The sequence below is a fragment of the Pyxicephalus adspersus genome, chromosome 10 (assembly GCF_032062135.1).
Source record: "Pyxicephalus adspersus chromosome 10, UCB_Pads_2.0, whole genome shotgun sequence".
Lineage (NCBI taxonomy): Eukaryota > Metazoa > Chordata > Amphibia > Anura > Pyxicephalidae > Pyxicephalus > Pyxicephalus adspersus.
The window spans coordinates 28132289-28160256 of record NC_092867.1 but is presented as its reverse complement, the minus strand read 5'-3'; the positions used below and the strand labels follow the sequence as shown (position 1 = coordinate 28160256).

The window sequence follows — 27968 nt, the reverse complement described above, 5'->3', positions numbered from 1 at the left end:
ATCAAGGTGCATTTTCTGCATAGCCATCTTTCTAACTTCCCGGAAAACCTTGGTGCAGTCAGTGATGAGCAAAGTGAACGATTCCACCAAGATTTTGAAGGTCATGGAAGGACAGTATCAGGGTAGATGGGATGTACATATGATGACTTACTATTGTTGGAGCATCTGACGGGATTGTCCTAACACTGAACACTCCAGGAAAAGCTATAAGCGTAAATTTTTTACCTTAACCGCTTACCCGATTAATTTTTAAATGTTTTACAAAAGAAAAATGTCATAGAGTAACAATAAATCCTTCGTATGAACAAAAGAAATTTAAATAACAGTACATTCAAGTTAATTTATTATTTTTTCTTTGTATGTAAAATTTGTATGTTTTTGACAAAAATGAAGGGTACCCTGTATTGTAAAAACTGGATGTGATAGCAAAAAACTGGGGTCATTTCTGGATTCACCACCCAAAAAAAAAACAAGTGTATGATCTAACTCAACAAAAGATGCGTTCCCCAGTGTTATCCTGTCTTTAGCCCATTAGGTTACAGCAAATGACTTGTGGAGATCTGCTGTGTATTTATAGCAGAGAACAGCATGTCTTTGATAATCTTCTTCTCCAGACCTTTAGGCTGTGGGGAGAGAAAGGAAGCAGCTGCCACATGGCCAGGGATAAAAACACCATGAAAGGTATGCACAGGTGATTATTACAATTGAAGATGAAGCAAAATGCCTTAACATGGTGGGTGGTGTGTCATTACCTTTATTTTGCTTTTATTCCTATACACTTTTATTAATTAAATAGTTATAATACACTAGTATTAGTGCTGCTAAAATAAAATTTTAATTTTGTCATCTTCCCTGTCTAAAAGCATTCTTAACAACTCTTGCAATATCTAGGCCACCATGGTCACCTTTGGTCAGACTTTGACTACCCAGTGCATATCAATAAAAAAAAAGCTTCTCATCTTCAGCCTGCCAGCATTCCAAGGTTTTTCAATCCATAATACTGCTGCATCCTATTGGAGTTAAAAGACAAATCTATAAAAGAATGTATTTTCCATCAACGGTCTCCCTGCCAGGTTCATGATTTTGATTCACTACTTATTAAGATGCTGATGTTGGAAGTCTGTGAACCTTTGGAGTAGTGCTACTTAATATCTTTATTATTAGTTTAACATTAAGGAAAAGACTACTGAAAAAAAACCAGTGCAGATCATGGTGAGAACAACTTGACTTCATGATATACCTCCCTTAGTTTATTGGTGAATTTCTGAAATTCTTTGGTGAACGTCAGCATGCCAATCATGTTTCATGAACCTAGATATTCTTTTAAAAAATCACTTTTTATCACAGGTTCTTAGCTAGGTGAATTATCAATTGCAGGGTTTTTAGTCATTTTTCTGAATAAATATCCTAATATAAATATCCTAATATAAATATCCTTTTTATATTGTGTTTTTGTGTTTAAACTTTTTACAAGCATTTTTAAACGTTGGAAACTCAAAGATTAGAGATATTAATATTAACTCAATTTAAAATGATGAATGCATTGTTTTGGAGAGTTGCAAGATCTGTATGTTCTTAGAGAAATGTGTAACAAACTGTCTCCTGCCTAATGTGATTTTAATGATTGATTGCAGTCACAGTGTGAATAGTAACGTGATTCCTCATTAATAAACAGAATATGATATAATGCTACTTCCACAGGGAATGACTAAATATAGACGTTTATTTAAAGAATCATTTCAGCAGCATTTAACATTAGTATTTTAGGTAAATTTGGAATGACAGTGGTATTATTTTATAAATAACATAAGTTGGACTTCTACAAGAAATACTTGTACAAGACTAGGATCTCAACAACAACTATTCCTATTGTTTGTTGTGTCCAGTAATCAAGGAGGCAGGGAAACTTAAACAAGGACTCAGCAACTATATACATGAGCAGTGTCGATAGTATCTTCGGAGCAGAGCAGGGCAGGACTCAACAACAAGATAGATTGTCTTAAGGAGTAAACAACTAGAACAGTGACATCTACAGGCCAGATGGATGAACACCACATTTCCCCTCTTGTACAAAAGCTTTTTTTTTCATTTTAAATATGTAACAGAATGTAAGTAACAAGAATGTGAAACTAGAACACAAAACAGTACTATGCAAGTTAACTACATCTCATAGTCCTTTGTCCACACTGGTGGTCTTCTGACTCTTTAGTGTGTCTGGACAGTTCTGGTACCTGATCTCCAGTTTGATCATCGTCAGTAGTAATACGAAAATATCCTTCATCAAATGAAGCATCTGAAAAGTCCTGCCTAACAGGAGCAAGTAAAGTCCTCGTTGCCTTGTCCCTCTAAGCGGATTAGAGAATTTGGAGTGTCCCTGTTTCAGTACTCCAGGTTTCTTAACTCTAGAGATCCAGGCTGAAAGTGAACTTCTCCAGCACTGCATTTCAGATTAATATACTGCTTACTTTTATTTTGTTGCACTTTAACAGTCTTAGCAACTGATGATCTCAGAGGCACTAGAGGTTGTGGAAGTTGTATGTCAGCAACATGTGCGCATATGTCTGCCATGTAGCATTTCAGCTGGCGATGCTTGAGTAGTTGTGTGTGCAGTTGCTCTGTAAACATGTAAGAACTCTGTACTAAAGACTTTCCAAGATTTACCTGTAAGGTTTGCAGTCTGAAGAGCTTCTTTAAGGCTTCTGTTGAATCTCCTAATCTCTCCATTTGCTTGGAGGTAATAGACAGAAGCTTTCCCATGAACAATATTTCCCTCCCACAGGAAAGAATAAAACTGAGATGATACAAATTGTGGTCCATTGTCCGACACCAGTTCTTTGGCTTACCTTCCCTGCTGAAGACATTTACTGTAGTAATCTATTAATGTTATAGCAAAGCCACAGTCCACAGGGGCTGCTGAAAAAGGACCTACAATATTATTAGCAAGATTTTCCCAAGCAGAATGAGGGAATGGCACTGGCTTAAGCGGTGGCGTATGGGGTACAGCAGATTTGTCATGACTCTGACAAGTAACACAGGACTGAATTGCAGTTAGTATTTGGGCATTCATGCCTGGCCACCAGTACAATTCATGTAGTCGCTGCTTTGTGCGTACAATTCCTTGGTGACTCTAAAGTCGTATAAGGGACTCTCTTAAAGACTCTGGAACCAGCAAACGATGAGATCCACGAACAACATATTCATCAACTAAAGACAATTCATATGTAATCCTGTTTTAGGTTTGTAGGATAGGGCTCAGTTTAGTTGCTGAATTTGGCCATTTGCTTTGTAGAATGTCTCTTAATTGTGTTTGTAGGGGCATGAAACACAAGCTTGTTTGGACTCAGATTGACTGCATCAATATCAGTGAATGCCACAACTTCAACATTCTCATCCTGTACATTAGGAGCTGCAGGTAAAGGCAACTGTGACAAACAATCAGCTGCAACATTCTGCAATGCAAACCTGGTTTGTATTGTATAGTGTAGTTGAAGTTAAGTAGTCTTGCTGACCATCTGGCGATACGCATACCTCTGTAACCCAAACACACGCTAGGGCTTCTTTTTCAACAGTAGAATATTTACGTTCTGCCACTGAAAGTGTTCTAGATGCAAAAGCGACAGTTTTCTCTACCCGATCTGCATGGCATTGTGTAAGGACAGCTCCCAGGCCATAGTCTGAAGCATCAGTGGTAACAATAGTAGGTAGAGAAGGATTAAACAATGCTAATGATGTACTGTTGGCGATGAGCTGCTTAACAGTGTCAAAACTATGCTGAGGAGTTTCTGACCAGACCAAGCTGGTATTTCCTCTTAGCAAAACTCTACAATAATATAACTCCACAACTGTCAGTGGTCAGTATCTGGCAGTAGTCCCTGTGATATAATAATGTCATAATAATGTGACATAATAATGTGACCAAGAAATGACAGTTGGGTTTGTCCAAAACAGCATTTAGAAGTACTCAGTTTCATTTCTGCAGTTTCAATGCAATTCAAAACAATGTGAAGGTACTTGTCATGAAGATCCAGAGTTTGGCCATATACAGTGATGTCATCCGGGTAACACTGTACACCAGGTACATTACTGAGAGTTAAACACATCAGTCTTTAAAAACAACTAGGTGCAGAAGCTGTTGTGATAAGGCCATCCACTAATTGTAGATTTAATGCAGCAAAAAGATCTCTGCCCAGTAAAGCTGAGTCTTTCTTTACAATGAAGAATTCAGCTTGCAGACTAGTTGATTGACATGTAACAGTCACTGACAGGCAACCGAGCACAGGAAAAGGGGCTCTTGGATAACTCACCAGCTTCAAAGTAGGCACAGTTAGTGATGTATTTGCAAAATACCAGAAGTAGATATCCTCAGGTAGTATAGAAACAGCAGAATCTGTATCAAGCATCAGGGTAAAAGAATGGCTCTGACTAGTAGTAGCAATAGTAACCGTGCATAAAAGTTTATCCTGACTGAAAACGTCATTTTTATCCACACTTAAGACGGTAACCTCTGGAGAAGCAACTTCCTGAACCTATCTAGGCCGTAGAATTTATGGCAGATTTTCTTACATTTGCCGTATTGTGCGTCCTTTGCAGGGGATGCAGCATAATTAGCCATGTGCTGTGCAGAACCACACCTGAAGCAGTACTTGATTTGTGTATGTACAGCTCTGCGCTGCAGTTCAGGCAAATTTCTTGTCACACCTTTGTATTGAGCCTGAGTGTATGTCTCAGGAGAAGTAGATTCTGAATTCAGAGCCTGTAGAGTACCAGTAGTCCCCATGCTGAGGATTTTTGCCTCTGCCACAGCATTTTCACTTTGACTTGAAATTGTAATAGCCTTTGCAAGGGTTAAATCGTGTTCCAAAAGTAATCTCCCTCTAATATGGGCTGAATTTGTTTTTTTACACAAGTTGATCTCCAATTTCCTCTGTTAAAGCACCAAAACAACAGGTACCAACCAGCTCTCTCAAAGCTGCAATATAGAGTATTGTAGATTCGCCAGCATGCTGTCCACGTTGCCGGAATTTATATCTTTCTGCAACCACATTTACTTTAGGCAGAATTTTTAAGAAATTCTTTGGTGCAGCGAATCATAAGATCCATCTGCTACAGGTAAAGTGTAAAACATAGGCTGTCCTTCCGCTCCCAGGCAGTGAATAAACAAAGCACGTTTTCTAGCATCAGGTAAGGGCTCCTCATTAGCAGCAAGTATGTAATTCTCAAACATCTGAATCCAAGCAATAAAATGCAGTGTAGGCTCGCCCGGACGTGGAAGAAAAGGCGCAGGTTGCTGTAGAGACATCCTCGTCGCCAATTTTGTTGTGTTCGGTAATCAAGGAGGCAGGGAAACTTAAACTAGGTTTATTTACAGGATTCACCAACTACATACATGAGTGTCTGTCGTATCTTTAGAGCAGAGCAGGGCAGGAACAACAACACCAATATAGATTGTCCTCTTAATAATAATAATATTATTATTATTATTATTAATATTATTATTATTATTATTATTATTAATAAACAGGATTTATATAGTGGCAACATATTACGCAGCGCTGTACATTAAATAGGGGTTGCAAATGACAGACTAATACAGACAGTGATACTGGATTTGAGCAGACAGTATGTCTCTGAACACCTCAGAATTCATTCGCTGCTTCTGTCCTGTGTCACATTATTGATAAACACGCCTATATAGATATGTCATACCTTTTTGGTTCAGATGTTTTTTTTAATTTTTCGATTTATGCAAAACTTTCAAAATGAAAGAGGGTAATACCTTCTTTTTCTCACAACTGTATCATGACTGTAGGAAACCCACACCATTTTTATCTAGGCGATTATAAGAAAAAAAAAAAAAGTAAAAAGTTTGTTGCATGAAAAAGGCATAGAATAAAGGCATGGATAGAGTGCACATTTCCCTTTTATTATTTTTTAGGCAAAACTTTAACACTTTGGTTGTATACTTGTATTTTGTATGCTAAATAAATTACAAGTTAAAATAATATTTTTTTATTGATATATATTGGTTTGTTTAAACCAATATACACTGGGGGAAACAAGTACTGAACACTTTAACGTTTATCTTAGTAAAAATATTTCTAATGGAGCTATTGACATAAAATTAACACTAGATGTCTGTAACAACCCAAGTAATCCACACATACAAAGAAATCAAAACAAATACACACATAAGTTATAAAGTAATGTGTAATAACATGGAATGACACAGGGGATAAGTATTGAACACATAAAGAAAATGAGGTGCAAAAAGGCATGGAAAGCCAAGAAACTTGCTGAAATCTGTTAGTATTTATAACGCAATCTGGCCCTGAATCAGTGCAAAATAATATTAGTTATTTTAGTCCTAATTGATGGCCTTTAAAAAGGTTTCTCATTTCCCAAGGTATCACACAAGATTCTCATGATGGGTAAAAGCAAAGAGCTCCCTTAAGACTGTCCCAACTTTTTTGGTACAAAACATACTGGTGCCTTGCCTACAAAAGACTCACCCATTACCTGAGCACCAACTTTCTGCTTGACCCTCTCCAGTCTGGCTTTCGAGCTGCCCATTCCACCAAAACAGTCCTTACTAAAGTGGCCAATGACCTGATCAGAGCTAAGTCTCAAGGCTACTTTTCCCTCCTCCTTCTCCTTGACCTTTCCTCTGCTTTTGATACTGTTGATCACCCCCTTCTAATACAAATTATGTGCTCCAATGGTATCAGTGACGCTGGTCTCTCTTGGTTTGCTTCCTATCTGTCTGACCACTCCTTTCAAGTTTCTTTCAATGCTTATTACTCCTCTCCCACTCTTCTCCATGTTGGTGTTCCCCAAGGGTCAATCCTTGGACCTGTTCTCTTTTCTCTGAACACCTCCTCTCTCTGTAGTCTCATATCCTCCTTTGGCTTACAGTACCATCTGTATGCTGATGACACTCAAATCTATCTGTCCACCCCTGACCTGTCTCCTTCAGTCCTNGTCCTTCCGCTCCCAGGCAGTGAATAAACAAAGCACGTTTTCTAGCATCAGGTAAGGGCTCCTCATTAGCAGCAAGTATGTAATTCTCAAACATCCGAATCCAAGCAATAAAATGCAGTGTAGGCTCGCCCGGACGTGGAAGAAAAGGCGCACACTCAAATCTATCTGTCCACCCCTGACCTGTCTCCTTCAGTCCTGGAAAAGGTCTCATGTTGCCTGTCAGCCATCTCATCATAGATGTCTGTAGATTCCTGAAACCTGGATAAAACAGAACTTATCATCTTCTGCCCCTCAAATTCCAAATCTCCCCCTGACATATTCCTAACTGTTAACAACACTGTTATTCGTCTCTTCCCTTAGACACATTGTCTTGGCGTCACCTTCGATTCTGCCCTCTTTTACCCCCCATATTCAAAACATTCACACATACACACTCTTATCTCTCATCTGGACTACTGTAACCTCCTCCTTTCTGGTATTCTACTAACCTGACTCTCTCCTCTACAATTTATTATGAACGCTGCAGCTAGACTCATCCATCCTTCCCACCGCTCTTTTTCAGCTGCATCTCTTTGTAGTTCTTTTCATTGGCTTCCATTTCACCTTAGAATCAAATTCAATCACCTGTGCTTTGCCTTCAAATCCCTCCACAGCTCTTGTCCCACTTACCTTTCTGACCTTGTAAAAAATACTCCTCCAGCCGCTCTCTCCGCTCCTCCATTGACCTACAACTGACTTCCTCACTCATAACCTTATAACACGCGCAGCTCCAAGACTATTCTAAAGCTGCCCCAACTCTCTGGAATGGTCTTTCTTGTCTTTTTCGGCCTGCTCCTACTTTCTGCTCATTTATAAGAGCACTCAAAACCCATTTTTCAAACTTGCCTAACCATCTTCTTCTGTCTTTTGAAACCTTCAATACTTCCCACCACTACATATCTGCCCTCCTATTGTGTGTTAATTCCAACACCTGCTTGATTGTAAGCTCTTTGGGGCAGGGTACTCTCCTCCTATGTCACTGTCTGTACTTGTCTGTCATTTGCAATCCCTATTTAATTTACAGCGCTGTGTTGGCGCTATATAAATCCTATTTATTAATAATAATAATAATAATAATAATATTAATGGCATTGTTTACAGATGTATTTCTAAGCTCAATGTTCCAATGAGCACAGTTGGGGTCTTGAAGCTTGGTTAACGTTTGCTACATAACATTAGGACAAGCCAGTGAAATACAATATAGTATACTACTATATAGTCTGGTCTGATGAGTCCAAAACTGAACTCTTTGGATGTCTTTGCACACACCATGTTAAGAAGCAAAATGCCGCTGCACATTACCCAAAAAACACCATGCCAACAGTTAAGTTTGGAGGTGGGAACATCATGGTGTGGGGCTGTTTTTCCGAATAAAAACAGCATATCGTTTTTCAGCATATCGTACTCTGGCAGACTTCATATGATTGAAGAAAAGATGAATGAAAAAATGTATTAGGGCATTCTTGATAAGAATATGCTACCATCTACCAGGATACTGAAAATGAAACGAGGGTGGATATTTCAGCAAGACAATGATCCCAAACAGACAGCCAATTAGTTTCTCATAGGTTTAAAAGAAAGAAAACAAAGCTGCTAGAATGGTCCAGTCAGTCACCGACTCAAATCCAATTGAAAATCTATAGAAAAAATTCAAGATTAGCATTCATAGAAGAGACCAAGAACCTTTGAAAATATGCAAAGATTTGAAGAGCTATGTGTGGGAGAATGGGCCAAAATCAAACATGTGCAATGCATGTGACTAGTTTCTTTATACAGGAGGTGTACTAAAGCTGTTATTACCAACAAATGTAAAAACTACATTTCAGTAAGTATTGTCAATACTTATTCCCTGGTGTAATTTACATGTCAGTGACCCCATTAAAAAAATATTTACTGAAGAAAAATATAAACCTGTTCAATACTTATTTCCCCCACTGTATATTGTAAGTGTTTATAAAAAGCTTTTACAGGTTTGAAATGTAAGACTGAAAAATTTTACCTTTGCTTAAGACAATGGCTCATTTTCAACTGGCTGAAACTGTAGATGAGGATATCCACTTACACTAAGTCAGACTAAGCGAGCAGTAGAAACACACTGACCAGCATTTTTAACTATATTTACCTAACCAAACCACATAAGAGGTAAGAAGCTGGAGTTCTTGTAGCTGACTTTTGATATAAATTATGCATGTTATGACAGCCAGAAAGTGTAGGAGCTGAAATGTGATAGCAATGTGCTAATGCCTAACAATAGAGGTGGGAAATGCCAAACTGCTTTTATTGTCAAGAATGTTTTAGTTTTGTTAGCTTTTTCTGTCACGTATCATTTCTTATACATGTTTCCAGAATTACCTCTTCCTGTTTATAGCTAATAATTAGTATTGCAACTGAGCCACTTCCACTTCTGTTCAACATCTCAGAACAAAAAAAATTAAAACTACTTTAAAACATTATGTCTAAAGAAAATTACAGTGTGCTTGTTTAAAATTTAGTGAAATTTATTACCATTATATACCATAAATTGGTTTTCCATAGCAGTAGTTTAGTATACATTTAAATAATAGACTTTCGTTATTTACAGTATGTACAAAAACACATTAGTTTTCCTTCCTGCAATCACTTCTTGACAATGTATAGGTTTAAGGTATAGTGTTTTTTTACTGTAAAAACCATTTAAAAGCAGATTACATTATAATCTGCTTTTAAATTTCCGGCCCGGCCACACGCCTCCGAATACATCACCACTCGCATCACCCGGAAGATGTCACATCCTCCCGGGGATGCGAGTGGGGATGTCCCGCCTTCCTCACCCAGACGCTGCTGCTGCTGCTGCTGCTGCTGCTCTGCATCTCCAGGGAGATGTGAAGCACAATGCATACCTTCTGCCGTGTGCATCCCATCTTCCAAGAGATGCAAGCAGCAATAGCAAATTCCGGGGGTGGTGCCAGCTGGCATCTCCCCCAGAATTTACTATTGCTGCTCGCATCTGCAGTTAGATGTGAAGCACAATGCAGAAGTCCTGATGCCACTTGGCCTTGTAGGCTTCATGATAATTTTATAGTAATTACCTGCAAAGGATAAAAAAAAAAATCTTAAATTACTTTAATATAAAATTAGGTCTTAATTATATCCATGGACGTTACTGGTAATTTCAGGACTATTTGTACCTTTCATGATACATAAACTATAATTCACAGTTGTTCTTTGAATGCTTTTAATGTGTTCATATATGAAGCACAGATTCTGTGCTCCTATTCAGTCTTTACTATCATGGCGGTAAAGACAGAGGGGGAGGGGCTTCCAAATAATAAAAAAAAAAAAGATTTAGAACAGTGGTGCCCGATTTTTTTTCATATGGGGGCTGCTGTTGACATTAAGATAAAACCCATGGGCTACAATGCAAACAAAAATATGTATGTTTAAAACTAGAATAGTTTGAATTTAAATTGAAATTACATTGAAATGTTTATAGTTACCGTAATATACATGCACCAAATAAAAGAAAAGACAAAACAAGAATTTCTGCACTCACTATTTGATGCTCATTTTATAAATGAAAGATACAAAACTTAAGTTATCATACAGTGTTGGCCGGTGATAAATTGCTCCCTGCTCACCATTCCTGTACCACAGAGCAAAAACTACATCATACAATGCATCCTGTCAGTTATAGGGGGCCACTATCCTTCTTTGTACCCCAAACTCTTTGCAATAGATACTTCCAGGGAAATGCAATTCATGTGACAGATAGCTGTTTATAGAAGTTAGCGTTTTAATGACAAGCTTTAAAACACTTGTAAATGTGCATGAAAACGCATCTAATGTGGTAGGAATGTTTACATGCGTTTTTAAAAGAACTTGTCACAGCTCCTCTAGGGCTGCAGAAGTAATCAGGAAAGTGGAGCTGTCAGCATAGCATAGCTCTGCTGATTGCTCCACTCCCTTATTGGCTGAGGAAAGGGAAATCCTGATGATGCTTGAGCTGTCATCAGGGTTTCCCTTTTCTCAGCCAATCACAAAGCACCAGAGGTGAATGGGGCCATGTCTCCCCATTCAAGTCTAGTGCTGAATGGCTGAGAAACAGAAAACCTCAGCCAATCACAAAGCACTAGAGGTGAATGGGGAGCCTTGTCGTCATTTAACAACTAGTGCCCAGGGATCCCTCACTGTCAGGAGGAGTCACATGGCTGTGCTCATGAATGAATGCAGCCATGGGAATCATCCTGTCACTGAGATAACCTGTAAAAAAAAAAAATGTACACAACGCACACACATTTAATAAAATACTTTAGGATTAAAGCCTCATCCTATTTTTTTAAACATATTTTAACGCTTTCTGGGAATAAGGGATAATATGTACCCCTGTACACATTCCCTGAAAGGGTTAAAAGTAAAACTTTTAAAAACGCTTATGTAAAATTGCGGTCAATAGGCATTTATAGTAGTTTTTTACCGTTTTAAAGACAAGCTTTAAAACACTTGTAAAAGTGCATAAAAACAAATCTAAACTTGGTAGGAAAGTTTTACATGTGTTTTTAAAAAAAGCATCAGTGTAGACCCAGCCTAAAAGGTATGCAGGGAGCAGTCACAGCTAGCTAGGTAATGCTCACTTCTGCTGCTGTATGGCCCCTTCATGTACTATTTGGGGTTTAGTCTGGTGGGCAACAATATGCTCAATAAATCATTTTTTTTTTTTTTTTTTTTACAGAAAACTTAACTGGAGGATCTATTTTAAAATAAAGGTTATCTGCATAAACCAGTTTAGTAAAAATACTGCACGCATGCTTTGTATATACATCCTGCTATCAGTGTAATCATTTTTTAAACTGCTGTTATGGCTTTGTGAAGCTTAGTTCAGAGAAGCAAGGGCTTAGGGGCAGTAACAACCCATTTTTTAGCTTTGTTATTTTTTTCCTTCTAGCTAAACTGAACAAGACTACAAATTGTTTTCTAAGGCTATGCAAATTTTTTCTAAGCTTGGAAAAGTTTAAGGATGGATCAGCACCATAACTATAATACAAAATATAAGGTGCTACAAACGTTAAAGAAAAAAAAACAATGTTTGTTTTTCATCCCCTTGCCATGCATTGGGTTCCAGTTCTCATGGATTCACTTTTGTGAGGAACACAGTGACAGTGTTTTCTGTGACACACCAAGGGCTAGACCTTGTTCAAGTAGTACAGGTACTCTTAACAACAAATCATAAATTAGGATTTATTGGATTTAATATTATAGGAGTTTAGGTTTTTATGATCTATACATTTATTTTCCTTGCAATAAATCACTTTGCTTAGAAAATGTAGTCAAAATTAACTTTGCAAAGAATATCCAATTACCTGAAATCATAAATAAACAGGATTTGTGACTGTGCATTGGATTAAATGATTGGTTAAAGTCAGCTAAGATTCCCTAAATTTACTAAGCTAAGTTAAATAATAATTTTAGTGTGAAAATTCACTTTGCTAAGCAATTAGCCTTAGTTTCTTTAGTTAATCAACCCATTTTTTTATTGCTGTTAAGTAATTAGTTATTTTTCAGGTACAGCAGTTGTTTAGGATTTCTACTTACTTGTTGAAAAGCTTGGTCATGGTCAAAAGGTACAGGCATGTCTTTATTCACAGGTAATATTTTTTACCAGTATGTTATCATTGCTTATTGAAATACATTTTACAATACAATGAAATTATTTTAAACCAGTAAAATTCAAGATCTCTGTTCATATATTGCTTGTACTTGAACCCAGAGAGATCTTGTACTTTTGTTCATGATAAACATTTAGATGAATTATAATATAGCGTATAAATTTTAGTCTGTGTATTACTGCAATGTCATAATTGCAATGTCCTTGTGAAGCAGATGTCTGTGCTTTCTTATTCAGAATGTGTGTCCTTCTAAATTCCTTGTTGTCAGAACAGTAAAACATCAATAATATTTAGATGAATTACTAAAGAAAGTAAAAAATAGTCTTGGGATACATTAGTTTGGAGTTCATAGGGTAGTGCATTGCGTTATATAAAAATTTTTGCACTATTTAATTTATTATTGTAGTCTTTATTATATTTGTAGAGGCAAAATATTCTGCAACTATTAGATAATAATTTCAACTAATATTGAGTTTTAGGCATATTCTGCTCTGCTTCTTACTGGCTTCTCATATGTACCAGGAATTACTTTTTAAGTAGTGAGAAAACAAGATCAGTGGCGTTGGACCTGGCGTAGTGAGAAGTAATCAGTTGCTAAACTGTGCGGTCATTTACGGAACCAAATCTAAAGGCTTGCAAAAGAAAAACAACAGCCCATATAATATGAACCTGTTTATTTGATGATTATAAGAGTTTTTAGTTTATCTTCTGCCTTCATATCAAATCTTAATTGCTAGGGAGTTTCACTTTTTTAATTGTACTGGTGACTGTTGTCAGTGGAAATAAAACCAAGGAGAAATAGGAATGTTGGAGTTATCCCCAAAAAAGGATTTGAAGAGACATCTAATTGGTTGACACGTGTTCCACTGACAGCTGAGCCTTCCTCTTAATTGGCAGATTTCTTCTATCTATCTCTTGCATCCCCGAGACAGGAAATTAAGGGAAATTTTTCTTCTTTGTTTTGTGTAAACTTTGTATAAAGTACATCCACCTAAGTTCATTACCTGTAGTTTTATGTACAGAAAATTCTGAAGTTTAATTTAAAACCAAAAGATGTGAAGTGGACAAACGTTAATATTACAAAAGCAAAAAAAGAAATCTATTTACAAAATGATGTGTCTAAATATTATTCGATTTCTTACTACAATCTTCAGAGTATTATTCTCAATTATATTAAAAAAATGTGTATTTACTTTACATTCAAGTATTGAGTCTGCCATGTCGTGATTTTGTCAGGTTTCCAAAGATCTGACCACTATGATAGCTAATCATAGTGATCACATTTGTTTAGTCACACCAGCTGAATGCTGCTGTCATTATGTCTCCAACAAAAAAACGCACAGGGTTAGCTGAAGCAAACATACTGCTATTATACTGCAATTTATTATGAAAAAATAAAGAAAAACAATAAATGTTTAAACATTTATGTAGACCCGTGGGGCCTGAAAGATTATCCACTGGGGAATATTTTAGTAAATGTCAGATTCACTGGCTTCTAAATAGATCCAATGGAGTTATTTGTCCAGTAATTATGGAGGTATTGATGATTCTGCTAAATATGGTCTAGGCATTCAGGCTTCCAGGACATTTGGTAATGAAGGGGTTAATTTTTTATATTACTGAATTACCTAAAGAAAAGGCTTCAATGGGAAATCAGTCTGTGTCATCCCCTTTGACCAGTATTATTTAAATAAAACATGTATTAAAGGAATTGCTTAATCAGTTATCAGACCCAATATACTCTAGTTTTTAAATTTTCTTATCGTAAAATAGGTTACTTATACCCATGCTTTTCATTTTTTATCTAGATCAGCCATTCTGGAATTATTCTGCATAGAAACACTTTAGGGAGCCACATGTTTCTTCTTAAGATTAAATTTATAATATATTTTAAACTTTTAAACCTGAAAAAATATCACAAAATAGATCTAAAGTTAGTACATTTCCAATCATACAAGGAAAGGTAACTCCCTTCACTAAGGTCAATATGCTGCTCAAAACAAGCTAAATTGTTAAGTCTGTCCTGTGTCATTATGCTTTTGGATCACTAATTTATTAGTACACAAATATACACTTTTCCCATTAAAAAAATCACTACAATGGGTCAGAATTATTTGCTCAACTGTAAAACCGAATAGCTTATTTTTTTAAATAAAGACAGGAGTTTGGAGAGAGTTACAAATAAGCAGGTAAAAATAATAAATATATCATATTGTGTGTTGACAGAATCCTAAATAAAATCTAATTGTAAAAAACAGGAATCAGATTCAGCATCAGCTTTTTAAGGTTTAAATATGCATCTGTTGTACAGTAAAACCTCAGAAATGTTATCATACAATACATTTTCTTTCCTTAAAATGCTTAGCTTACACAGTGAATGAATTCTTCCTCATATTGATAAGTCCCAATGCTTCAATTTGTTTAGAATGACACATCCCTGGTTAATTGAATTGGGACTTTAAAGTCATCAAAAAAATAACGATTCTAATCAAGTCACTTAGTTTATTCATTTTTAAATTTGAAAATATATAAACTTAATTAAAACATTAAAAACAAGTTGACATCTCTAAAGCATGACATAAACAGTCCTAAAGTAGACATATATATCCACTCACTCCTACAAAGTTCAAAGTTCTCAATGTGTTTAACAGCAATAGCTGCTTCACTGGTTCTTCAAAATCTTATAAAAGAGATATTGGTCGGGTGATTGAATGCCAAATTTGAATACCATTGAAGTAAATGGCGGGAGAATTCGGGTTATTTTTAGGGACTATTAAGGGCTGCAAGAGCAATCAGATTGCTTTTGCAGCCCTTTTGCTGGTTGTATGTATTTTTGAATAGAGTTTCTCTACCAAAGGACACAGGGCACTAGATGTGATGAATGGGGAAACTTGTGTTCAACCTCTAGTGCCCTGGGGATCGCCAGCAGTCACAGCTGTGACCGCAAAGTTCCCACGGTCATGTGACCGTGGGAACTGAACTGCGGATAAACTCCGCAGTTCCACTACCATCCAGCCTTTGCTGCAGTCATTGATTAGCTCAGTGTGCAATCCCCAGGGCACTACTGGTTAATTAACCTATAGTGCCTCAGGGATCGCACACTCTTCTCAATGATTGCAGATATTATGTCATTGTAGGATAACCTGTAAAAAAAAAAAAAAAATAGGTAAATAAACAGAAACACTCAAATTTATTTAACATTATTTTAATTTTTTTAACACTTTTTTTACATTTTTTTAATCCAAATTTTTACCGTCGAATCTCGTTTTTTTTTTCGGGTCGTGTCAAATATAAGGACAACCCGAATTCGAATAGACTGATAGATGAATAGACTTGCATAATGCATTAAGGATCCTCCGATTTACAGAAACTCTGTAGGGGTGATTTTGAAAGTAGCTTAGGCTGTTTATACACTCCTGCTCTCTCCTCCCATTATTGGTTAACCTAGCATCACAACAATAGGATTCACTACCCCTAAAGAGACCTGACAACTCTTTTACATTCTGATATGAAGAGAAGCAAAGTGACAGAGAAATAATATAACCTCTTTCTTGCTTCTCTTTTTACTGTCCATTCATATGCTGGAATAGGTTAAGCTAATGGGCAATTTTTGGTGGAGACCTCCAGATACATAAGTTCTTTCACAAACTGTGTGCTAATCCTTAATATTACAGAATAATTTAATAGGAGTAAAAGAGAAGAGAGCAGGGTTTTTTGCACAAAAAGAAAACTTGTATTGAATATATCAATTGATTGTACATCAGTTCATACGTGTCAAAGACAAATTACATTACATTTGTCATACAAAACAGACTAGTCATATAAAAGTATACATGAAATACAGAAAATGATTTGCATAATGTTAAGGTATAACTTTATATCCTTAACTATTTTTGTATTGGACACACAAATCTTAAGTTGATGGTCCGCAAGCTCTTAGAATGGTCATATATGGCCCTAGACATAGTCCAACTCAACACAACATATATGTAATTGTGATGCCATAAATTCAGAACACTATGGTCATGTTGATGATTGTACCCGACGCGTTTCTCCTAGTTAGGCTTCCTCAGGGGTAGTAGCTTTGCAACATGTGTTTTGGAATTATTAGTGTTAATATCTAGATCAATAAAGATAAGTTAGTTGCATTGCAAATGTGTAATTTATATTAATTGTAGTATATGCTATGCATAACATGGCACACTCCATATCATGGGATATCCCATATCATACATACCACATGTAATATTATCATAATTGTCTAATTGGTTATACTGAACTAATGTAAAGAATACCTCATATAATTCCTGTTGGTTGGCACAGTATTTTTCCTGCAAAATGTTCTGGGTTGGTAATCCTCTCCTCAACATTCAGACTGATGCAATGACAAATGCATATAGAAATTACATGCCTAGGGAGTATAAAGGACATATGTGGCTTTTAGATAGACCATACGGGTACTAGGGCTTACTGAAAGATAGTAGAAAGTAAGGTTTGTTTATCTTTAAAAATAGGATTGTATACTCCAGATCCAGACTGAATGGCCATAGGTTAAGGGCAACCTGGCCTGAAAGGAAGTTGGTCGATTAAGGGTGCCCAATTGACCCAGGGTATTTAGAATAGGAACAAATGTTCTGCAGGGATAATTTCTGTTCTCTCATTCTGTTTTTAAGCTTTAATATACTTATGTGTATTAAAATGTGTTTTTACTGTATTATTTGAATCCAGATGTATTCCAGATAACAAATACCCCTACTTTACATGATGTAGCTACTTTCAAGAGCTTTCACATTCTAGTTTCTTTCTGGCTTTCAATTATCACTAAAAATAAATGAAAAGACAGTGCGTCAAATCATTAAATGCCTACATTATATGTATTAATTATTTGTTTCAAGGTTTTACAATTTTTTATAATTATATTCTAAATGAATTGATGATCAGCAGTCTAAATCCATAACAAAAAAACAAAACTTTACAATCTAGTTAGGTCTAGTACTGATGAAACTGGTGTTAAGGAATACTCCTTCACTCTGCATTAACTGAATAAATGGGCCTGATTTATGAAAGCTCTCCAAGGCTACAGAGGATACACTTTCATCAGTGAAGCTGGGTGATCCAGCAAACATGGGATCGTTTTGTGAAAAGTCATTTGCTATTTGTTACCATATATGTTTAATCCTGGACCAGATCCATTCTAGGTTTGCTGAATCATCCAGGTTCACCAATGAAAGTGTATTCTGTCCAGCCTTGGAGAGCTTTAATAAATGAGGTATAGTGTGTTCATCAGTGTTGCCCACAAACACTGTTTGTAGGAATTATTCAAACAGGAACCCCTGCAGCACCTTTTGGGACACTTGTAATTATATTACTAAAAGAAGAAATAATGCAAGAAAGGGGATCAGAGAATATGAGGTACACCCTTAGGATTTAGATTTTCAAAGGGCATACGTCACATGTCCATGGTTTTTAACTCTGTCCATGTATAGGCTTGCTTTCTTTTAGTTTTTTTATACACATTTGCAAAATGCATTATTATGATTCCTGCATTTAAAAGTATTATTTTAATAATACTTTTAATTTTATATTAATAATTAGGTGCAATGTTGTATTTTGGTTATTGCTGTGAAGGATATGCAGATGCCAATCAATTTCTATGAGATATACATAAAGCATTCAATAGCAACAAATAAAATGATTTTTTTTTCTCCCTTTGCACAATGCAAGCTTTAATAGCCTATACAGACATAAGTAAACAGTATTGATAACAAACAAAATCCCCAAATGTTGACCAAGCTGCTGATGTATCTTTAAAAATGAAATCTGTTAGAGAAATAATGAATGACTGACTTAAAAAGGAAATTAAAAAAAAGCTGAATATGCATTTGATATGCAATTGATTCAAGACTCAAGAAAATACAAGGATTTAATTCATTTTGAAAAGAAAAACATTTCTAAGGATTTGGTGCACCCACTTAACACCCTCTGTTTTCTTGCTAATTCCTACATTCAGCTGTTTGCATGTGAAGTCTATAAAGAATGATTGTATTCTCATTTCTTTTCTTTCATAATTCTTCTCTGCTTCCTTTGATGAATGTACTTTTGACTGCAGACTGGCAATTTGAGGGTAAGATCTTAAGAGCGTTAAATCCTGAACATTGCTTGTCTGTTATTCATATCCATTCCAACTTTATTCAAATTCAGCTCACTTGCTTCAATTAGATCTTTGTGATCACAATTAAGTTCCTCTCTGTTCATTTTTTATTGTTACTTTGTGTTAAATTGCCATTTTACTTCTCCAGTCTTGAGGAACCTTGACTTAAACCTTCAGGCTTAGTGATATTTCAAATGTGATATTTCAGCTTTGGTGGACACAAGCAAGTTAACTCAACCACCAGCTTCCAATATCTTTAGCCTCTGACAGTTAAACATATGTTCTTTAGTTCCAACATAACCAATTTTCCATGGCCATTTTTGCCTGAAAAACTTCACAGGAACAGTTTCCAGATCCCATCTGAGGGCAAAGCTGATATTTATGTCATCACTCTTATCCAATTAAAAGCAAAGTAAGTTAGTGAGTGAGTAAACTTGCAAATGGCCACTTAAAAGGCCAAAAAAACCTTATCAACCAGTACTGATTTTACACAAATTCAGACATTCCATTTAAATATAAACGCTGTATCACTGCTGTGAGACCATCTACAGCTTTTTGTTTGACGTGATCTATTCTGTGTTGTGATGTGCGCTTGTGATTTGCATTTTTAGGTGTGCAGATGTGCCAAGATGTCAATGGCTCTGTTCAGTGCAGTATTGTGGCAGTAGGAGTAGACTTGGTGAAACTATTATGCGCAATCATTAAAGTGCTCTGTTCTGTGCAATAAAGAATATCAACTATTATCAACTAATTTTAAAACAGTCATACCAGCAACATCGTATAACTGTGTAACATTCAGAGCCAGTCATTCTGCTAATTAATTTTTCCCTTTGTTTCCCTTTTCATTTCCTTGTAGATTGTGAACTGGCAAGATCTGGTCCACCAGCAACTATAGTTGCAATAGATGAGGAAAGTGTAAACGGTAAGAACATTTTCATTTTCTCTCATCCTTTCTTTGACATCTGTCAAATTTTGTATTGCATTACATGTTAGAATTTAAAATTAAAAGTATGGAATATGTAATCAATGTGCATGACAATATTACAAGTCATTAAAACAAATAAACTTTACAAATTTTTCAAAGCATTTTATTCATATGTGTTCCTAAAATCAGTAAAATCAATTGTTATATTATTATTTACCTAATAACCTAAAAGTGGTCTGTATGAAGAATTTTTGCCAGGAAGCAAACAGCCCAATGATTGTACTGATCTTATTTTCTCTTACTCCATAAAAAGATACAGCAGTGAAATGTTTTCAGTTGAGCTATATTAAGCAATGAGGTTTTACTTTACAGAGTTATTAGAAATTGTGTATTAGCTTAATTCGAGTGGCTGTACTTAGGAAAAGTCACTCAAGGTCTGCCTGAAAGTTTTATGCTAGATAAATAATGACGTCTGCTAATTCAGCTGCAGACAATAACAATAAGATCTTCAGTTTTACCTTCAAAAGCCACCTGTTAGAGAAAACCCACATAGAAACTACCAAGATGTTGAAGGCTACCGTATAGATAATAGGACAATCAATAATAGTATTACCTTGGCAATGCTACCTTGGCAACCTTTGTCAAAGGACCTTCTGCAACCTTCTTATTTTGCTGGATTTCCCCACTGTTCCTCCCTCCATTGCAGCTAGTGACAATACCTAGATTTTCTAGGTATGAGCATCTAATTTCCTCACTTGGGACTATGCTTGGACCCATCAGCTTGTAGCAGGATTGGAGTACTGTCATGTCAGCAAGGTAGTGATGTCACTTCCTCATGTTGCTTACACTCCCTTGACAGAAGAAAAAAATGTTAAGGGCGAACAGGCAAGGTGAGTGTCACCATGAAATATATCTGACACTAGGAGCCTATTTACCAAATGTAAAATAACTGTTTTTATCAACTGTTTTATCAACTGTTTTAACAGTCAACTTAAAAATATCACCATTTTTAATAATTTTTGTAATTTTCGCTATTATTTCGCTTTATTACTTTTGAGCATATCACAACATTATTAATCCATTTTCATCAATAAAAGGGAAATAAATGTAACCCTTCATTCTCCACTTTGAAAATTAGGAATGCCATAGGCAACAATGAAGATCAATGGTATTTGAGTTTATTGATTTTACCACTAATCACCACTTTTAACCACCTGGGCGTAGCACTGAGGTCTAGATTTCTGTACCAAAAGCGTTACAGGTTTTAATGATTTTTTTTTTTTAAATTGTAGACCTGTACCTTACAAAAATATGTGCGAACAGGGTTCTAGTAGATATCATGAATATAAAAAATGTTTGAAACACACAATCATGTAAAAAAAAAAAATACTTTTAATAAAATTAAAATACACAAAAATCAGCTTAAACAAGAATATATAAATAAATGAAAAATACTGAAAATGCGACAATTCTGTATACTGTATAATATATTTTTCTAAAACACCTCCCTAGTGTCCAACGTCACATACCTATAGACAAAACCACATAAATATATTTTGTATTATTTTGTATTGGACTGGATACAGAACTTTGTATTGAATCCAATACAAAATATTTGAATTTCCCGCTACGACCCCCATCGACGGGCGCATGCACGGACATCATCAGGAATCGTCGAGGGATGCGAACGAATTTTGAATATCCCACCCGCACCGTCGCATGCAGCGACGTCACCGGGAAACCACGGTGATCGTCACTGCACTCGCCGGATGAAGAAAGAAGACAAAAGACGTGTCCGTGTCAGAAGCTGCGGGGAGAAGGTGAGTATTTTTTTTTTTTGCGATCGACGCTGGATCATTGCACGAAGCCGGCCGGCTTCTTCCCGGAGAGGACACCCGACGCTGGAGGACGACGCTGGAACACGACGGATGGACGATCGCAGCGGGACCAGGTAAGTGATCGATAAACCCGAACTTTTCTCACTGTATTTTCATACAGTGAGAAAAGTTCGGGCTTATCGAAAATAGTAACTTTTTTTAGCCCGTACCAAGGTCGGTGATTACCATCGGTCAGGTTGTTAATAAATTGTGATAACTTGCTACTTTTAAAAAGTAATATTTTACTCAAGTGAATGGAGTTTCTGAAAGCCTATTTGAAAGTATAAAATCTCTTCCTATTTCTGAAAACCTAATATTTATTAAGTGACAAGCAAGTTTTTAAAAGACAAAGTGGAGACCAAATTCTGTTCTCTACTTTTAAAGAAATATGTCTTTAGGACTGTGTAATGAAAATTATTTGCTGCTTGTTCACAGAGAGATGTACAGAAAATGTTGATTTATTTTTATATATTTTATATAAATATCCTAAACGGACCAAAAAATTCACATTTGAAGTGTCAGATAGCATTTGCTTAGCTGTGTATAGGCTGAAAACAAGCTATGCTCTGTTTGGTTATGCTTCAGTATTTTTAAGGCAACTGAGAGAAATTCAGACAGATGAACAAAGTATTATGAAATCAGACGGTTTATAACTCAAACACAATATACTGTTATACTACCTGATTTTACATTTAGAACAATTTTGCTTTTTGCAAATGTACTTTTAGAAACAATATAACAATATTTTGGCAGGTTGTATTTCATCAAGAAACTTGGTCCTCTTTAGAAAAACTGGAGGAAAAGAAAAGTAGAAGAGCTGGTTAAAATATTATTTTTATTTAGGTATATTCTTTTAGGATTTAAATAAAAAAATACAGTAATAAAAAAACAGATCTGCAATCTAACAGGCTCCTACAGACAACATCCAAACTTGGAGCTATACTTCAGTACCTAGTTAGGCTGCTACCTAATAGATAGTCATGCCAATGAATGGCAAATAAATTAATACACTAATAAACTAATGGCATAGTATGTATAAATAAAACACAATATTTTCTGATCTTTGTTATATCTCATAAAGCACTATGATTTTTATCTTGATGTAGCATTTATGTACATCATTATGTAAATTAAACATTTACACAGGCTTCCTATAAATCCTATTTTTCTGTGTAATGAATTTCTCATCTTAGGAACCCTAGGAGTTTTTACTGTATAAGTGCCATAAAATTAAACACTGTTTTGTCCCTCAGCTATACAAGTTTGATTTCCTGTTTTATTCAGCCAGACTGGATTTCAAGAGTAAATTGACCATAACCTTAAAAATACATTCTTGGATTTGCTATTTGTATTGCAAAGTATATTTATTTATATTTTAACACTACAATTTTTTAAAAAATTACTTGCGGTTGGTAGATACCAGTAGAAAGGGAGAGGTTGAATAGTTCGGTTAGGGCGGGGGCCAGGGAGATGGTGGGAGAAGAGACTTCGTCCAGTGATGATTTACAGGTGGAAGGGGTGGGTATGGTTGGAGTGGTTTGATGAGCAGAGACATCATGTTTGATTTTGCCAATTTTCTATCTAAAGTAGGTGGCGACTTCTTGGGCATAGAAGGTTGTTGTGGGGGGAGCAGGTGTGGGGTTTGGGAGGGAGTCAATTGTTGAGAAGAGGTTGCGTGGGTTGGAAGCTTGAGATGTAATGACAGCAGAGAAATAATTTTGCTTGGTGACAGTGAGCTTCGTGTTAAAGCTTTGTAGTCCATGAAGTCAGCGTGGTGTGATTGTTGTGCCAGGGGCGGAAGGTGGCAGGGGCAAGTTTATCCAGTGCAAAGAAAAGACCTTGGTTTAACTTGGCGGCAGCTTCATCTAGGGAGTTGATTTTGAAGTGAGTGGGGGTTAGAGATGCAAGGCAGTTTGAGAATGGACTTTGACTTTAATTGAGGTTTATTCATTGATGTTTTAGTAGTACCATTTTATCCCACAGAGCAGCGGTCTCCAAACCAGTATGCCCTCCAATCAGGGTCAGGAGAAAGACCCCACTTGGGGCCTAGGGGGGGCATCGGCTAGATCCGTGGACCATGTCTCCTGTATGCATTGCAGGCTCAGGGCTGTGGGCAGGTTGTGTCTGGTGGACGTTTATTCCCCTTCGAGTGACACACAGCTTCCCGCACATGCGCAATCAGGAGTTCATGAAATTAGTGGTCTGTGACATCCAAAAGGGTGGCGACCACTGTTCCAGATAACTTGTGATATGATGTCTTCCCAGCATTAGAACTTGAAGTTAATGAGTATCCTGCCTACAGTAGATTAATATTATTAGGTATTCATGTGATATGGTTGGTTCTAAGGTCTGAGTGAGAGCAAGCATGTTCCATTATCACTGTTTTGCTATTGGTTATTGCAAAAAGGAAGTACATAGAAAGGTGCTTCCACCTATTAAATTATATCATTTTGTGAAAGCACATAAAATCTTGAAAATTATGTATTTACATTATTGATAGCTAAATATCATCAATAAACATGGTCTGATGTCCAAAAATATGTTTAAACAATTCAGCAAAAGTCCCAGTATTCTTTCTTCCCTCCAATTGCTTCACTTGTATAAGGCTTCTGTACGCATGTCAAATGATTCTCATCTGATTCTAGCCTCAGGGCTAGTATTGTATTGTCTTCATAAGAGCAGTATCACAACCTTCAAAACTGCTGGGTACACTTCCCTTGGAAACAATATTTACACTGCTGGAGCTGTAGAGGTTGGTCTGGCACTTCACACAAATGCTTTTATTTTTATTATAACATTCAAGGCAAATCATATCTTGAGTAAGTATACATAATTGTTTTAACACTTCCTGCTTGGTTGTCAAACAGCCAGGTATGATCTCTCCAGCTCCACCCTGTACAGCTTCTTTTCTTAGTACATAAGTGCCCTCCAGTGCCCAATGCTAAAAAGTCAGGAGTTCTTTTAGAAAATCTGGGAATCTTTCCATTACAAAAACATAGGCAGAATAAATAGGCTTATGTAGTATATCATTACTTTATTTTTTGTTAGGAAAAGCTTGTTTAAATTATTTTGGATGTCTTACTTGGTTTTGTTCTTAAGTGCTGACCTGTATATAATTGAAAAGTCACCGCTGGAAAGAGTGTTTCATTGTCGTAATATATCACATTCTGCAATAGGTAGAATTGTACTACTGCTGTATATCATAGGACCTACAGATGTCCTAGTGCTGATTATATTTTAGATTTAGTGGATTCCTGTTGGCATCTAGTAAAATTGCATTTTCAAGGTTATGTACACAAAGTTGTACTGCTTCTTGTATATTTGGAAATAGATGAAATAATTTAGAAATAAAAATATAAATGAATATAGAACTGCTGCCCAATACAAGAACGTTGTGGATATTTTATGTATGTTGCACATTTTGGTGTTGATGCATCTTTTTTGCATTTTTCTGATTCAGACCTATATCTCCATTTAAAGCCTAACTCTTTTTTAATACTTAAAATTTTCAATAGTATTCAGGCTAATCATATGACATGCAGTTCCATTCCTCATCATTTATTTTTTGTTGAGGGGTGGTTTTATAAAATGCAGAACAATGCTGACATCACGCAGGCAGTACCACTCTTTGCACCGTTAACTGTAACGACTTCAGGTGTTGGTGTCATGTCAACCTACATTCACTTTTGGTTGAATTTTGCCCTGTATCATTTACCCAAAGGAGAAACTGGAAAAATAGCATATGGTTTAAAGAGTATTAAATATTTGTGTACACCAACTTTTTAAAAAAGAAAAACAAAATGAGCATTCTTCATACCAATTCTAAATCTAGTTCAACAGGAAGACCAAGTATAATTCCTGCAGTTTATTTTTTAACAGTAAATTACCTCTTAAATATCAACCCTCCCTCTTACTAAACCCTAAACATTTACCCTTAAGGAAGTCCTTAACATTTAGCCTCTTTTGACACTTCAAGCCTAAACCCTACTATATAAACATCAACCAACACAGGCATCCTTTGTGATCTAGTACAAATAGCAGCAATATGCAATAATGCTGAGAAACCAATCAGTATGCAATCTTGGCATGTCGTAGTGTCATAAAGAATTACCTCATGTGCCCATTCCTAAAAAGTCACATAATGTTGGGATTGCCAAACATGCCAAACCAAGAAGAGGACCAGGCAAAGATGTTGGCTACAGCAAGTTCATGACCCTTTCAACACAGAACATCCCAGGTTGCATGATCACATCATACATCTGCTCAGAAGCTATACCATAGATTTATCTTTCTTGTATTGTTAACAAGTACAATATTTGTATTTGTCTAAACTGCACAGCATTCAACATTTTAGATCATCTTTTTTGTTTCCTTGATATTACTGACCACAAACTGATCGTAAGATTACCTACCAAAAAAAGGCAGTGCCACTTTGTGAAAGATGCTTCATTAAATGCTTTCAGAACAGTGTTGTATGTGCTACAGGTATGCAAGAGTTCAAGGTAAAGGAGTTAAAATAGGCATTTAGAATTGTGCTTCAAGGAAAAGTGTGTGACTTATTAATGATAACAAGATGTTCTTTTTACCCATGTTTTTAATATTTTTATTTTAGCTAGAACCCTTTTTTAACTCTGCCAGAAGAGTGAGAGTATTCTGTTTATTGTAGAGAAATCTGGTAATCATCTGTTATTGGCTTGGGCCAATAATTTTTTTCATTTAAAATGAAAGAAAGTTCAGACGAAAATAATTTATAACCTAGAACTCGGAGCAAGTACTTCACATGGAGTGTTAAAGATTGTTCTTAATGTGTTTCTTCAGTTACCTGAGCATCCCAGCATACCTTTATTTTACTTGTTGAACAGTGTGGGGTATACATACTCATTACAGTTTTGGAGGCACAGTGAGTATTAAATAGCACATTCAGAGAGAGATCAGTAGGGAGCAACCAAATAAATAAAAATCACAGCTTGTCGACGACTAATAGGCATGAGGAAGCGCCTTCTTCTTTTTATTGAACCGTATGCTAATCTTCAGAGTAATCTTGTCACTTAATTGGTATATCGATCCTTGCAACCTGCTGTCATACTTCTCTTTACATTTAGCATAAAAGAATAGGATAGCACATATTATTTGAAATGCTATCCTTGTTTTGAAAAATAATGCAGCTCTTTTCTTCTTATCAAGGCAGAAATGCTATACATATAAATGTAGCTTGGATGTATGTTAAAGGTATATTAAAATGATATTGAAAGCACCGCAAAATAGAATTGAGAACAACGAAAATAAAATAACAGGTTGATAATATTCTACATAAAGCTTGTGCCTTCCTAAGATAGCTTCTTTAATGTATTTATTAAGTCTAGGGTCCCTTCTAAGGACATTATAAACTGAAGAACAAAGACACCAGTAAATGTTAGGAAATAACAAGAACACTAGGGGAAACAGGGAATCAGACAATCTCTTCAACATTACCTTTTTACTGGCTAGCAGAGTTACATGTATTACATAAACAGCTGGCCAAAATTACATATGCTTTGGCAGCTAACTTGAATCACATAGAAATGTTTAAACAATATAATACATTTTTTCCTTGCAGTTTAATTTAAGGTTTTTGTATTTGATGCTCTTCACAAGGGCACAATTTTATCCAATATACTAGAGAGCTATACAATATTTAGTTTCCTCAAAGATCCCATTTTTGCACTCTGATTAAAATAATCATAATAAAAAAATAATAATCATCAACACCATTGTGTTGATAATGTCTTCTAAATATACCCAATCCTTTTTTGTTTATTATTTTATCAAAATGTTTAACTGGCTAGCACCAGCTGCATGTCATGATTTTGTTGTTGCAATGTGTGATAATGTTTGCTGTAATAAAATTGCATTTCATAGTTGTTTTATAAATCAGAAACTTTGCCCAAACAGGTGTTTTTTTTCTGGCATATTATCAAGAACTTACGAATCAGTACAGAGCATGTAAAGCAAAACTTGGATGAGATATTTGTTTGATGCCAAAAATGGTTTAGAAATGCAAGCTGGTAGGTCATCAAGGAAAAAAAATCTAATCATCATCTAGCAAAAAAAAAAAAAAATTCTACAAGTGATTCTATTGGCTCTACTTATAAATGATTCCCCTAGTCAGTTCCTCTGAAATTCGCTGGTGGTAAACTCAATGATCATATTTTTCTACTGGTCTCCTATTTAAACAATGGCTCATTCTGCCACCTAGTGGCTAATTGTCTAAGTGCACAGCTGTCACAATACTACCGTGTTTCCCCGATTTTAGGACATCCCCATTAAGTAAGCCACCCCCGATTTTTAAAAAAATAATTAAAATAAGACACTCACCC

At 35.9% G+C, this 27968-nt stretch overlaps 1 protein-coding gene across 3 annotated transcripts in view; it reads left to right on the top strand.

Moving 5' to 3' along the window:
• Positions 1–27968, top strand: part of LOC140338838 (protocadherin-15-like) — a 548986-nt gene that overhangs the window by 142669 nt on the left and 378349 nt on the right. For 2 of the 3 annotated variants that reach the window (XM_072423159.1, XM_072423157.1), the window contains exons 3-4: positions 18769–18783; positions 19667–19732. In XM_072423159.1, coding sequence (XP_072279260.1) covers positions 18769–18783; positions 19667–19732 — 81 coding nt within the window. The remainder of the gene's footprint in view (positions 1–18768; positions 18784–19666; positions 19733–27968) is intronic. The other variant, XM_072423158.1, reaches the window with a different exon arrangement.